Genomic DNA, 15,535 nt, shown 5'->3' on the forward strand with positions numbered 1-15,535 from the left:
ATCACCAAAACATTACTATAAAGCATTTACTAGCATTTAGCTCCATTTTAATATAGAAACAAACTGATCCTCAGAGAGGCTAATTAACCTGAACATGATACGAAAATACTGGAATTCATATTTCCAAATCCAGGGCCTGGGTACTTTAACCATCACACTATACCATGTATGTTTATAACATTTCTAGAATATTAAGCAAAAATAATACCAGTGTGATCTTTAAGTAAATTATCTCAGTACATGCATCAAATTGGCATGAAAGTCATTCATAAATTCATTCACTCATTCATCTTTTCTTCATTAAACCCCTGTTGAGTGCCAGACACTATCGTGGGTACTTGGGTAGAGTAGAACAAGCATGGAAGAGAAAATGAGATCAGTAGAAATAATCAATAGAAGGAGGTATAATAATTGCAAAGAAGGGATTCTGAAGGGCTGGAGTACATGTGTGTTATATTGTATATAGGGAAAACCAGTGAAGCCTTTTAAAAAAACCAGTTAGATGAGAGCTCAGAGAAGCATGGGGTTTTGTATATAGGGGTCACTGTGACCTTGTCAAAAGCAGTTTCAGTGGACTGCTGGGGTGAAGTCCTGAAGCAGTGGCTTCAAGAGATAATGGAAAATGAAAGTTGGAGGATGGCAAGGTGGGACAATGGCTTCAGAGAATTCCATTCTACAGGAGAAAAAAGGAGAAACGAGGCAGTATTAGGGAGGAGATAAGAAACCAAATCCAGCAGCACATCAAAGCTAATACACCACAATCAAGTTGGGATGCAAGGCTGGTTCAATGCATGCAAATCAATAAATGTGACTTACCACATAAACATAATTAAAAGCAAAACCTACATGATTAACTCAATATAGACAGAAAAAGATTTCAATATAATCCAACATCCCTTCATAATAAAAATCCTCAACAGACTAGGCATCAAAGGAACTTACCTCAAAATAGTAGGAGCCATCTATGACAAACTCATAGCCAACAACACACTGAACAGTCAAAAGCTGAAAACATTCCCCTTGAAAACTGAAACAAGACACGGAATGCCCACTCTCAACACTCCTATTCAACACAGTACTGGAAGTCCTTGCCAAAGCAATCAGACAAGAGAAAGAAATAAAAAGCATCCAAATAGGAAAAGAAGTCAAATTATTTCTCTTTGCTGATGATATGATTCTATACTTGAAAAACCCTTAAGACTCCACTGAATGGCTCCTGAAACCAATAAACAATTTCAGTGAGGTTCCAAGATATAAACCAATGTATGAAAATCAGTAGCATTTCTACACACCAATAATGTTCAAGCTGAGAGCCGAATAAAGAATGCAATCTGGCTGGGTGCAGTGGCTCATGCCTGTAATCCCAGCACTTTGGGAGGCCAAGGCAGGCAGATCACCTGAGGTCAGGAGTTTGAGACCAGCCTGGCCAACATGGTGAAACCTCATCTCTATTAAAAATACAAAAATTAGCTGGGCATGGTAGTGTGCACCTGTAGTCCCAGCTACTTGGGAGTCTGAGGCAGGAGAACCATTTGAACCTGGGAGGTGGAGGTTGCAGTGAGCCAAGATCATGCACGCCACTGCACTCCACCTTGGGTGACAGAGTGAACTCCATCTCAATTTTAAAAAAAAATGCAATCCACCCACAATAGCCACACACACATAATAAATACCTAAGGATACATCTAACCCAGGAGGTGCAAGATGTCTACAAGAAGAATAAGAAAGCATTCCATGCTCATGAATTGGAAAAAAACATTCCATGCTCATGAATTGGAAGAATCAATATTGTTAAAATGGCCATACTGCCCAGAGAAATCTATAGATTCAATGCTTTTCCTAACATATTTCACAGAACTAGTAAAAACTATTCTAAAATTCACACGGAACCACAAAAGAGTCCGAATGGTCAAAGTGATCCTAAGCAAAAAGAACAAAGCCGGAGGCATTACATTACTTGATATAAACTATACTAAAAGGCTATAGTAACCAAAACAGTACAGTATTGGTACGGAAACAGACATGTAGACCAACAGAATATAATAGAGAATCCTGAAATAAAGCCACACATCTACAGCAATCTGATTTTCAACAAAGTCAACCAAAAAATAGCAATAGAGAAAGACCCCTTATTCAGTAAATGGCCCTGGGATAAGTAACAAAGAAAGGACTCCCTAGTCAATAAATGGTGCTGGGATAACTGGCTAGCCTTATACAGAAGAATGAAGCTGGACCCCTACCTTTCACCATACACAAAAATTAACTCAGGATGAATTAAAGATTTAATGTAAGACTCAAACTATAATAATCCTAGAGGAAAATCTAGGAAATGCCATTTTGGATATGGGTCTTGGGAAAGAATTTGTGACCAGGTTCTCAAAAGCAATTGTAACAGAAACAAAAGTTGACAAGTTGGATCTAATTAAACTAAAAACCTTCTGCACAGCAAAAGAAACTATCAATAAATAGATAACCTACAGAATGGGAGAACATATTCACAAACTACACATCTAACAAAAGTCTAATATCGAGGATCTATAAGGAACTTAAATAATTCAACAATCAAAAAACAACCCGATTAATAAATGTGTAGAAGACATGAACAGACACTTCTCAGTGGAAGACATACAAGCAGACAACAAACATGAAAAAATTTTCCACATCACTAATCATCAGAGAAATGTAAATCAAAACCACAATGAGATACTATTTGTGGAAAGCAGTCTGGAGACTTCTCAAAGAACTTAAAACAGGCTGGGCGTGGTGGCTCACGCCTATAATCCCAGAACTTTGGGAGGCCGAGGCAGGCGGATCACGAGGTCAGGAGATCGAGACCATTCTGGCTAACACGGTGAAACCCCGTCTCTACTAAAAAAAATACAAAAAATTAGCCGGGCATGGTGGCGGGCACCTGTAGTCCCAACTACTAGGGAGGCTGAGGCAGGAGAATGGCGTGAACCCAGGAGGTGGAGCTTGCAGTGAGCCGAGATCATGCCGCTGCACTCCAGCCTGGGTGACAGAGCAAGACTCTGTCTCAAACAAACAAACAAAAAAACCCAATAACAACAGAGCTACCATTCAACCCAGCAATTCCATTACTGGGTATATATCCAAAAGCAAATAAATTGTTCTACCAAAAAGACACAAGCACTCATATGCTCATTGTAGTGGTATTCACAATAGTGAAGACATGGAATCAACCTAGGTGCCCAGTCAATGGTGGATTGGATAAAGAAAATGTGGTGCACATACACCATGGAATACTACACAGCCATGAAAAAGAATAAAACCATGTCCTTTGCAGCAACATGGATGCAGTTGGAGGCCATTATCCTAAGCAAATTAACACAGGGACAGAAAATCAAATACTGCATGCTCTCACTTACGAGTGGGAGTTAAACATTGGGTACTCACGGACATAATGATGGGAACAACAGACACTGCAGACTATGGGGAGGGGAAAGAGGAAGGGGTGTATGGATTGAAAAACTATCTGCTGGGTACTATGCTCACTACCTGGGTGAGCCTCAGCATCACACAATTTACCCATGTAACAAACCTGCACATGTAACCCTGAATCTAAAATAAAGTTGAGATTATTTTTAAAAAGACCAAAGAGGGAGTCTCCTCTCGTTCTTTAAGACAGGAGAACGAACAGTACAAATGTATATTGATGGTAATAATAGAGTTCAGAGAGAAATTTTGAAGATAAAACAATTTTTTGAGGAGGTCTTTGATGGGGCGACATGGGATAGGGTCCAGTGAACAAATGGAGGAGGTGGCCTTAGGTAGAGGATGAACAATTAATTCACCATAGTAACAGAAGAAAAGCTAGAGTATGTGGCCACAGATAAAGGCAGAAGGTCAGGTGTGCCAAATAAAATCAAAATGACAACATGTAACAGAATTTACCAGATTTTTTCGAAGCCTATGTTTTGTCTTCTTGGCTACGGGGAATTTCTGTTTTTCCTCTCTATAAATTGGGAAGAACGGTACCTATCTTTTGAGATCATGAAGATTAAATGTTATCATTTAAGTCCTAGAAGATGACTATAGTATAATAAACTGAACAAAATGTTAAATATTCATGGGGCTATTATTATTACTATTAATTATATGCAGCCCAAAGTATATAACTCTAACTCTTGCTCTTAATTTTATAGCTCCTTAGCATCAAATAAAATGCATTCCTTAGAAGAAAGAGCAAGTTGTCAACTGTGACATGGTTTATTTAACATTGTTTCTCTAATGTAATTTTGCCACATTAATTCTAAAGGGGCTATAAATTCAATCAATTCTGATTTTGTTAAAGTCTTTGAAAATAGCATTACATTCTTTGAGCCAAATGCTTATCTTATAGTAAACAAATAGGGAGCATTATGAAATTCAATATTTGCTACATTTTTTGATTAGCTTGCAGAAATAATGGATGCAATCAATACTTGGACTCCCTGAGCAAAACGTATTTATTTCCTCTGTGAAAATCTCTCGATACTTGGGGCTTATCTATTGCTGCCTGATCTCTTTGATGGTCTTGACGCTGCTGCCACCCTGATCCAACACTCTCCTGGACCACTTCAATCTTCCAGTCATGTCTCTTCATCTCTCACCCCACATACAGTTACTGTTTACATAGCAGTGATCTTTTAAAATTGTATAAAGTCAGGCCACAATTCTGTTTAAAGTCTTTCATGGCTTCCTATAACAGAACACAATTCACACGCCCGCCATCATTTAGAAAGCCCTGCTGAGCTGGTCCCCGCCTTCCCCTCCAACACATCTCCCTTTGCCCTCTTTCTGTTCCAACTTGCTCTCAACACCTACATTAGTATTGTGTTCTGGAAATACACCTAAATCTTTCCCTGCCTGGGGTTCTTTGCTCTTTCTGTTCCTTCTGCATATAATAGTTCTTCATATGATTAGCTTGTTATCATTTATGTTTCTGTTCAAATATCACCTCCTCAAAGAGGGTGTTCTGTCTTCCCTAACTAAGGCAGCTGTGCTTTCCCTCAGCAGAAATCAGTTGACTTTCATTTCTACACTTACCCTCAGCTGAAATAGTCTTGATTGTTTCTACCTTGTTTCCTGTTTTGTTGCTAGAATGTAGGAACTTTTATGTATCACATATAAGATGCAGATGTCTTTTTCACCCCTTTATCTACAGTATATAGAAAGTGGGAGTTGGCTAAGCTTAATATCATGAATAAATAAATTCCAATCCCTACGTTTCTGTAGATGATAAACCCCAATAGGCCAGAATGACTTTAGGCTGCTGCGTAGGTCTTCAGCTAGCTAACCGAAGGAATTATTTTATTAGTCATTTATTTCTTCATTCCTTAAGTAATTAAGCCAATAAATCACTTTTTTATTTCTTTGTTGTAGCCTATAGTCTAATATTGTATTGTTTTTATTCAATTATTTTCTTTATCTCTGACAATGTATGTGATACAAAAATACAAATGATAACACTATAAAAGAATATAAAATTTCCTGTCTCACTTGATGCCTCATAAAAAAGATTTATTTAACCTGGAAAAGAGAAATACACTGCTTAAAATATTAAATTATATATCAATAGATATTTAGAGGAACATCCTTTGGGAAAATATAAACAAAATTCAGGACTACAAACACGAATAACTAGACTGAATTTGTATATCCAGAGGCTATCTCACCGAAATTGAAGATATGCCTTTACAGGCAAGTGAAATTGAAGCTTTGTACAGACATAGGAAGAACAAAATCAATGACACTACAGAGCTCAGGAAGGCTATGTTGACTTGCACCATATTATTATTATTATTATTATTATTATTATTATTAATTATTTTATTGAGACAGAGTCTTACTCTGTTGCCCAGGCTAGAGTGCAGTGGCACGATCCTGGCTCACTGCAACCTCCACTCCCTGGGTTCAAGCGATTCTCCTGCCTCAGCCTCTTAAGTAGCTGCGATTACAGGCACCCGCCGCCACACCTGGCTAATTTTTGTATTTTTAGTAGATACGGGATTTTGCCATGGTGGCCAGGCTGGTCTCGAACTCCTGAACTCAGGTGATCCGCCCTCCTTAGCCTCCCAAAGTGTTGGGATTACAGGCATGAGCCACCACACCCGGCCTGTATCATATTTTTTTAATCTTTTAATCTTTTAATCATTAAGTTAACCCAACAGGTAACTTAATGGAATTATCAGGAACTAGGCAGTGTGGAAATGGTATAGGAGAGAAGGATGATGGACTGAGGACAAATTTAAATAGTTTTGTAGGAGGACATGATCTTTTCTTTGAAAAAAAATGCATTTATTATATTTCAGGTATTATACTAGTTGCTTTACATGCATTATCATCTCATTTTGCACTTATAACATCTCTGTTAGTTAGTATAACATCTCTGTTAGTTAGTATAACATCACTATTAGTGCCCTACCTTAGATAAGAAAATGGAAGCAGAGAGGTAATTTGATCTATATAAGCTTAGAGAGAAGTAAATGGCAAATATTGGACTGAATCCTAGCCTAGTCCGAAAGCCTATTTGTATTAAATACATGAAAACACTATCTTGTTGACCTCATCACATTTAAATGCATCACCACGGTTTTTCCATATTTAGATGTGCAATGCTATGAGCCAAAAAACAATTTGTTCTTATTGACAGTTACTTCTTTTGTTACTACCTCAATTCTAAAAGCGAGTGGTTTCATTTAAAACTGAATTCCTCTTTTTCCCTAAGTAAAACCTTGGAAGATCTTCAATGGAATATTGAATTAATTATGATATCTCTATATTCTAAAAATTTTGAAACAAATAAAATAAATGAGTTCTATTCTTAAGGGTTGCCCCAGAAAGATGCGTAGGATAGACCATTAGGTGCAAGTAGTAATGTGCAGAGGTATATAATCCCTGTTTGCATGTTAATATGCACAAGAGTATGGAAACATGTAGCCTTTACTTTTAACAGTGGTTACCCAGTTGGGTGGGGAAATCTATTATTAAGTTCATCTTTACACTCATTTTTGTATCATCTGTTACAATAAGCATAGGTTACTTTCATAATTAATATTGAATATAAAGTAAATTTCCTCCAAATTATTTCTAAATATAATCTTCCTGTGTTTGAATAATTTTCTCAGATGATTTTGTTTCTAATCTTAACCTCTTTTTACTCTTCTTTTAACAAAGCACCACATTTTTAATTTTTTACACACTAAGCTTCCAGTTAAGATTTCCATCGAATGAAAGACTCCCCAGCAAAAATAAATTTGAAAATTGTTGGTTTATGTGTTCTGCTTCAATGAGATGCCTACTAGTCTGTCAGTAAAACCAGCTATTGAATATGGGGCATTCTTTATATATACATGCACATTCATGAGGTTATGTGTATTACTAATTTAAGTATTTTCAGATTAATAAGTCCAGATTGCTCTTTATTATAAGAGCCATATACATACAGTTTTATGATTAAATATGAACAGTGCTTGGTTTACTTAATTTGAATGATCATTCTAATGAAAACATAGAGATCATAGCAATTTGTCGTCTGTGGCTTCAGCAATGAAATCACCAGATTATACAGAATATATTCATTTGCTGTTAAGGCACCTTGAAAGAAAACTTCTGGACAATGAGTTAAAACATTATCCTATGATTTAAAAGACTCCAATATAGAGAGCTGAAAATTGACAAAGAGCTTAAAAAGTGAATGTTTTAACCAAACGTGAACTATCTTTCAGCTAGGAAGTACCTACAAAATAAGTATATAATTTTCTCCTCTAGTCTATTTCAGAATAATTAGAAGACAGCTTCACTCAGTCTTCTATTAAAACTCTAACAAAAATCCCACAGAGATGTGGGCAAATCATTATTTTTACTCCAGCTCCAACATTACATTAATCAACAATGCATTCCACTGTAAATATCCGAGCTGGATATTTAACAACCCTGTGGTTAGCATCATTTGTAGTTAATTAAATTTGATTCAACAACTTTATTGAATACTCACTAGAATTCAATGCACTGTCTAGGTTTTACAAAGCCCATGAAGATGTAGAGAGCATAAGTGCTGCTCTCCAGGAACTCGCAATTTAGTATGGAAGATATACCCAGAACTAACTCTGATATAAAGCACAATATGAGAAGAACTCTATGTAACAGTAGTAAGAATATAAAGCACAGATAGGGTCTGTTTATAGTTAATTCTAGTTTGGGCAGTGAGAAGGCTTCTGGGAAGAGGTAAACTTCTTTTAGCTGGGGCTTGATGGTCAAACAGGATTTGGCTTACAGTGGGAGGACTTGGGAATGGGGCACAGGAACTACGTAGGAAGAACAAGGAAAACATTCTGTGCTGTTGGATAGGAGTGGAGCACGTCTACATTATAAGGAGTAAAACAGAGGAGGAAGAAAAGGGAGGTTAGGGCCAGATCAATAATGGCCTTAAATGAACAAGACTAACGGTATGCTTTAAATCACCCAAAGGTCCATTCATGAATAAGAAAAAGACATTACTTCCGGTGGAGCTCTCCTCCTTTCATGATTACAAAGATTAGTATCCTTATTTTTAAAATTTAATTTAAATAAGACAGGATTTCTTAAGATCTGTAATTTGAAATAGACATTTTATTAAATTAGATTATATGGTTAGTTTTTTGGGGGAGAGTGGTCAATCAATTTTTTGGTGTAATTAAGGAAAAGAACGATGCATTAAGCTACTTGGTTGTAGAGATCAGGAGCTGGAACACAAATAATATTGTCCTGGGACAGAGGTGGGAGAAACTAGGAAAGTACTAAAAAAACGGAGATGCCTCAAGGGGCATCACTATGCAATCTATTCACGCTACCTGGAGAGTGTTAAATTGTCTTCACTCAATTTCACAGTCCTAAGAATGTATTTCTCCGAATGCAAGATTAATGTATTAATATATTTTCTTTGAAAGAATTTAAGCACTGTAATGTACCTCTGTTCTCTTCAGAAGAAACTCTCTAGCTCTTAGTTCACTGGCAGAACAGAAATAACTCACAATCCCAAATGTTCACCACCTCTTTCCATTAGCCTACCTGCTGGCTCAGCCTAAGAGCTCCATCCAGTTCTCTAGACTGCAGCCAGAAACCCATAGATTCTTCATATGAGAATCACCACCCATCCACACAGTATAAGCCTCCATGCTTTTAAAACCTACCATTCTAACGCCGTTTTCAAAGGCTTGCCGGGTGAGGGGGGCTGGTCCGTCCACAGTCTTGCCATCATCATCCGGGCCCCAGCTGGCGCTGTAAATGTGCACGTGCTGGGGGTTGAAGCTAACTGATTTTGCTTCAACCATGTCGGTGACATCTCCGTCCAGCATTCGCACTCCTTCAACACAGAAAGGAGAACTAGTTCATTACAGGGCTTCACTACACAACACTCCAAAAACATAGTTGCAGGATTCTCGGGGGGAAGAATACATTTTTAATCAACACTTAAGTGAGCATATCTTCCCCTAGCAAAAGGATAATGTGTACTTTGCAGGCAGTATCTTGGGCAGAAAGGATGTCACATTGTATATAAAAGAGCAAAACTTAAAAATTTTTTTAATCCATCATTTTCTTCTCCTAAGGTTCCATTCCTTGTAACAGCTGCCATAGTCTCTCACTTTCCATCCCTCTCTTGAATGAGTACTTGACAAAGAGATCTTCAAGCAATCCATCTTCCTTAAACTCTTTATTGAATAACTTGTGTTCATAATTGATATAAAAAATTCTCTCACCTTAGCAGTCATATACTATTTGGAAAGCTGCCAAGGTAGGATGGTCTTATGTCTTCCATATTCAATATTAGCCTCTAATCATAAGATTGATGTGAACTTAATGTTTCTTTTTTTGCTAAGTTATTTATGTCAAATAATAAATGAGAATGATTTCTGTGGATGTAATAATTCAAATAATTCTCAAAGGGTTTTAGCCATGTTCAGTTATTAATCTTCATTTAAGTATATTTCTATCAAACAGATAGGAATTTATTATTAACCCTACTTTGCAAAAAGAGACACTAAGATACTCAGAAATAAATTCTATGCCAAATGTCAGGCTTTCCTTTTTCCTTTTATTTTGGAGGCTCATAAAAACAACCACAACCAAGCATCTAATTGTTAAGTAAACATATCTCTCCTTCAGTTTAAATTAAATGCCATCACTGAAACACTGTATCATTTAAAAATTATATTTTTACAGGCCAAATTTAATCCTTAGGAAAACCTTGTCATCAGTAGGATTTTAAGTTTTTATTGGTTATCAACAAACGGGAATTAAATAATAAAACCCAAACCAAATAGCTTTAGGTAGAGTTACGTGAGTTGAGGTGGGAATACTGGTAGAAATAAAAATATTCTTGAAGTAACTATATCTTCCTTGTGCATTAAAAAAATGTTTAACTTTTAACTATAAAACTTGCAAACAAGGAAAAACAGAAAGAATGAAGAATGAACATATATATACACATAGCCACTACTCAATAACTGTTAACATTTTGTCTCATTTTCTTAATCCAAAAATATAGATATTAGGTTGAACTATTTTAAATTCCATGACAGATAGGATCCTTCATCCTTTAAAATTTTTTACAAAAAAATAGGGAAGTAAGTTCCCATTGTCATCTAACATCTAGCCAACATGCCATTCCCCTCCATGTATCTCTAAAGACATTTGGTTGTTAATGTCTCTTGACTGTCTTTCCTCGAGACTTTTGAATTTTTAATGGAGATGTTGTTAACAGGAGAGGCGGAGAATGAAAGCTATGAACAAGTTCCATTACAAATTTTGGGATGAAAATTGGAAAGTTTTTCCATGGTTTGTTTTGCGTGAGTAAAAAACCCTACATAATGATCTCAATGTACTGCATCCTGAGTAACCACTGGCTTAATTTAATTTAAATATTCAAAATTCACCTGCATGTTTTTTAGCAAAGAAAGATGAACGACTCCATCCTCTTACTTCCTATTGAAAAGCATAAAGTGAAACTATTTTATTGGTACAATGAGGTCTGAAATAAACACAGTAATTGCCCCCAAATAAGCTCATTAGTGTTCTAAATGCCAACAGGAGAATAGGACATAACACTTGAATTCAGTTTCTATGTCACGCACAAAAAAATGCTTGTAAATCATACTTAGAGGGTGATGTTCATTTTCTACTAGAAATTTCACAAAAAAGATTTTTACTTTGTCAAGTTTAAAGATAAAAGGCTATTTTTTCCTCATTTAACTCCAAGCCTTCATGCCTTGGGTATGGGGGTTCAATTTCTTATTCAGAATGTTCTTGTTTTAGAACATTTTTGATTTGTTGCCATACATTCCTTTTTTTTTTTTTTAAATAAGGTTCTGTAAGCTAGGTCATTGGTTTATCTGTGAGTTCACAAGTTCATCCTCTCATTTTTTCAAAATTATTAAGATTTCTGGGTTTGTGCTGGAGAGTAATGATAAGAACCTGGAGCTGTGTGTCTGTGTATGCGAGAGACTATATCCTGGACCATGAGAAGGGCTGACCTGGCAGCCTCTGATCTAATTCTCTTGGGATGATGAGGGGCCTCCAGAACTCTCATCATTCTTCAGGGAATGAAGAATTTTTTTCTTTGCCTCTTTTCTTTAGCTCTTTCATATGCATTGTGCTTAATAAATAGCAAATGCTCCCCGCTAATTAATTACTGCTTAACAAACTATCATACTCATAAGAATTCAGGGGGAGAAAAGGGAAAGAAAGAGGTCAAATGCACTGTGGACTGATATTCAAGGTAATTTCAGAAAGCCTTTTCTTAGTTCTGTTATTGTAAACCTTAAATATTTCATGTTAGGGAAACTCTATATTTATATTCTTATCCTAGAAAGAATTGTCATTTTTATTTTTTAGTTCCAACACTATTTCCCACTTGAAAACAAATAGTGCATTGGAAACAAGGAGGTCAACCTGGTTCCAGGAGCTTCCTTCATCTTATGACGCCCTTAGGAGACCCCTAGGGAATACTTTCAGGCATAATGATAAAATCATGAGGATACACAGACTGTATTACAGTATTTTCTTCCCATTTGTGTGTGGCTGTGGCACCGGGCTGTTTCTTACAAAGATGATTACAAATGGGAAAGTTAAGAGTTTGCTTTTATCAATGCTTAAATTTATACTGCTTTGGCTGGGTCCTTATAATAAGTATATGTATAATTGAGTTTGTACATATACACGCCTGCATATAGATATAATCTGTATCATTCATGGAAATAGTATCACTATGTTATGGGATTACAAAAGGAGATTTTTGCCATGTATCATTTTAATTACAATTAAAAGGAACTTTTTAAAAGCCTAAGCCAAAGGAAAAAAACAAAAACAAAACCAGGATTTTTTTACTTTGAGAGAATTACAAAATGCTTCTTTCCATAGAGGTATTATGGCCTAATGTTTTTATGATTAGTTCTTTCTGACCCAGGCACCAATTGTAGCATTTTGGTACAAATGTCAATGACCCCCATCTTCACTACTAGATAACATTTTTTCAAGTCTGTTTAAAAGAAAAGTGTTTACAATGGTTTAGGGTGACTGCTTCAGAAGTCTTTAACTAAATACATTTAACAGCGCCTGCTAACATGGTCATGTTGGGGCCAGCAATAGTTGAACACTATTACGTAAAGACATGCCCAATCGTTTAACCTCCATTTAAAAAGGATTCTGAAAGCCAGTCAGCCAAAGAGCTAACTGGTGCATTTCTACATCCACGTAAGTTGGTTGCTCATACCTCCGATCTTGGCGTTGAAAGCAATTCCGACCGTGCAGTGCGAATTGTTTGCAGCGGCTGCCACTTCTCCAGCACAGCGAGTTCCGTGCCTGCAGGCAGAACACACACACTTTCTAAAGTAAGACAAGTACCATTCTCACAAAGCCAACGCATCACTGCCACCACTCAGAGTGGTGAAGAATGTACCCAGCTGTGGTGTTTCTGGAACTTTCTTCCCAAGTAGCACTTTGTCTGTCCATGGCAAACTTCTAGCACTTAATTAGACCGTTTTGGATTATATTCTTGACATGTTTATTTTGGATATCTTGCTTTCCCAACCGGACAATCTCCTTGAAGGATAAAAGTCAGAAAAACTTCGTTTCTATATCCCCCAAACTTCTACTGATCCACATAGTGGTCACTGGATATATGTGCTGCCAGATGTTTGAAATGTGACTACTGCAACCTCATCTCAATTTTTTATTTAAGCTTAAAAACTAATACTCAAATCAATTATTAGAAAACTTAAGATGGGTATGAGAATCTGCTTTTTAAATTGTAAATGTAAATACAGATCAAGTATTTCCAATACAATTTATTAGCTGAAATGTGATGTGCTTTAAATAAACACTGGATTTCAAAGATTTTGTACGCAAAAATGAAAAGATAAAATAACTTATTAATCATTGTTTTATACCAGATACATGTTAAAATATTTTATTTAATAAAATATGTTATCCACACGTATTTTACTTGTTTTTACCTTTTTACTTTTTAAAAGAAATGTGGATACTAGAAAATTAAAAAAATACATTTACCGAAAAAGCATTCTCTGTTATTTCTTGTCACAATAATTTTGTGCCTTGATCAGAGAAATCTTTTAGCTGAAAGAACTTCTAAGATCCTCTTTCAAGGATGGCAAAGAAGTTTTCAGTAGAAAGTACAATTTGCTTAGAAACGGTGGCCTAAAACTGTGTGCTGAGAAGAATTCTAAAGTGTGACTGAGCCCAGAGAAAGGACACTAAGACTGACCTCTAACGTCTGCCATGCCTGCAGAAGGGGGATATAACCGTCATTATGGTTTATCTGTCATTGCCAATGACGTTAAATGCCCATCCCTTCCCTCATTTTTAGAGAAGAGGGCATCTAGGACCAAAGGTATGTTGAGAGTAGCACAGTTAGCAAAACAGTGACTAAAACTCAAGTCCCCAAATCCATTTCAGTGCTTTTAATTTCACAGCACAGCTGCCTCAGACCACTACTCTCTGTGCAACTATAATCAAGTTACTGCTTACAACTGAAAGGTACACATACAAGTTTACAGAAAAGAGATATATACTGCTTTTTTCATTTAGTAATATTCTGCATATCTTTCTAAATAAATATTAATCTATATATTAACTTAATGGTTATTAATGTACTGCATAATTCCTTAAATGATATATATAAATGTTTGTGTAGTGTGTGTGTATCTGTCAATACATACACACACCATAAGCTTTTTAACAAGTCCTCTTTTCCTGCAACTTTGCTCAGTTATTCACTAATATTAACAACAATACGAAGAACAATCTTGAGTACAGATATCATTTTATGCCTTGGGACGAATTCCTAGAAGTAGAATTACTGGATCAAAGAGTAGAGAGTATGTTGTCAAATTGTTAACAGCACACAAAAGTAATATAACCAAAACTCATAAAAGTTGCAAGATCGAAACAATTACTACACAATGAAAACTATAAAAAACGGATCCAAGAAATTGAAGAGAACACAAACAAATGAAAAGATGTTCCATGCTCCTGGACTGAAAGAATTAGTATTGTTAAAATGTTCATATTACGCAAAGCAATCTACAGATTCAGTGCAATCCCTGTCAAAATACCAATGACATTCTTCACAGAAGTGGAAAAAAAAAATCCTACAATTCATATGAAACCACAAAATATTCCAAATAGCCAAAACAATCCCAAGCAATATAACAAAGCTGCCGACTTTAAAATATACTAAAAGTTGTAGAAACCAAAACAGCATGGTACTAGCATAAACCAACAGAACAGAATAGAGAACACAGAAATAAATCTATGCATATACAGCCAACTCATTTCTGACAAAAGTGTCAAGAACATATACTGGGGAAAGAAGAGGCTCTTCCATGAATAATGCTGAGAAATCTGGATATCCATATATAAAAGAATGAAACTATTACATCCCCCCCCCTCACCTCTCACCCTATATGGAAATCAAATTAAAATGTAAGACCTGAAACTATCAAACTACTAGAAGAAAATATTGAAGAAATGCTCTGGGACATTGGTCTGGGCTGAGATTTTTTTGAGTAACACCTCAAAAGCTCAAGCAACGAAAGCAAAAATAGACACATGTGATTATATAAAGCTAAAAACCTTCCACAAAGCAAAGGAAGCAATTAACAGAGTGAAAAGACAACTCACATAACGAGAGAAAATACCGGCAAACTCTCTGACCAGGGATTAATAAACTGAATGTATAAGTAACTCAATAGCAAAAAGCCAAGTAATCCAATTTTAAAATGGGCAAATGATTTGAATACACGTTTCACAAAAGAAGACATATAATTGGACTACGAGTATGTGAAAAAAATGCTCAACATCACTAATCATCTGGGAAATGAAAATTGGAGCCACAGTGAGATAGCTTACCCTGGTTAACGTGACTATTATCAAAAAGACAGAAAATAACAAATGCTGGCGAGAATGCAGTGAAAAGAGAACACTGCTGGTGAGAATGTAAATTAGTATAGCCACTAGAGAAAACAGTACAGTGGGTCCT

General features: G+C 36.0%; 1 protein-coding gene across 3 annotated transcripts in view; it reads right to left on the bottom strand.

Moving 5' to 3' along the window:
* The window catches only part of PCSK5 (proprotein convertase subtilisin/kexin type 5), a 466,860-nt gene that overhangs the window by 277,913 nt on the left and 173,412 nt on the right, over window positions 1-15,535 (bottom strand). For all 3 annotated transcript variants that reach the window (XM_030920278.1, XM_030920277.1, XM_030920279.1), the window contains exons 6-7: window positions 12,749-12,837; window positions 9,171-9,343 (exon numbers count right to left, since the gene is read on the bottom strand). In XM_030920278.1, the coding sequence (XP_030776138.1) occupies window positions 9,171-9,343; window positions 12,749-12,837 (262 nt within the window). The remainder of the gene's footprint in view (window positions 1-9,170; window positions 9,344-12,748; window positions 12,838-15,535) is intronic.

This window comes from Rhinopithecus roxellana, chromosome 16 (assembly GCF_007565055.1).
Source record: "Rhinopithecus roxellana isolate Shanxi Qingling chromosome 16, ASM756505v1, whole genome shotgun sequence".
NCBI lineage: Eukaryota > Metazoa > Chordata > Mammalia > Primates > Cercopithecidae > Rhinopithecus > Rhinopithecus roxellana.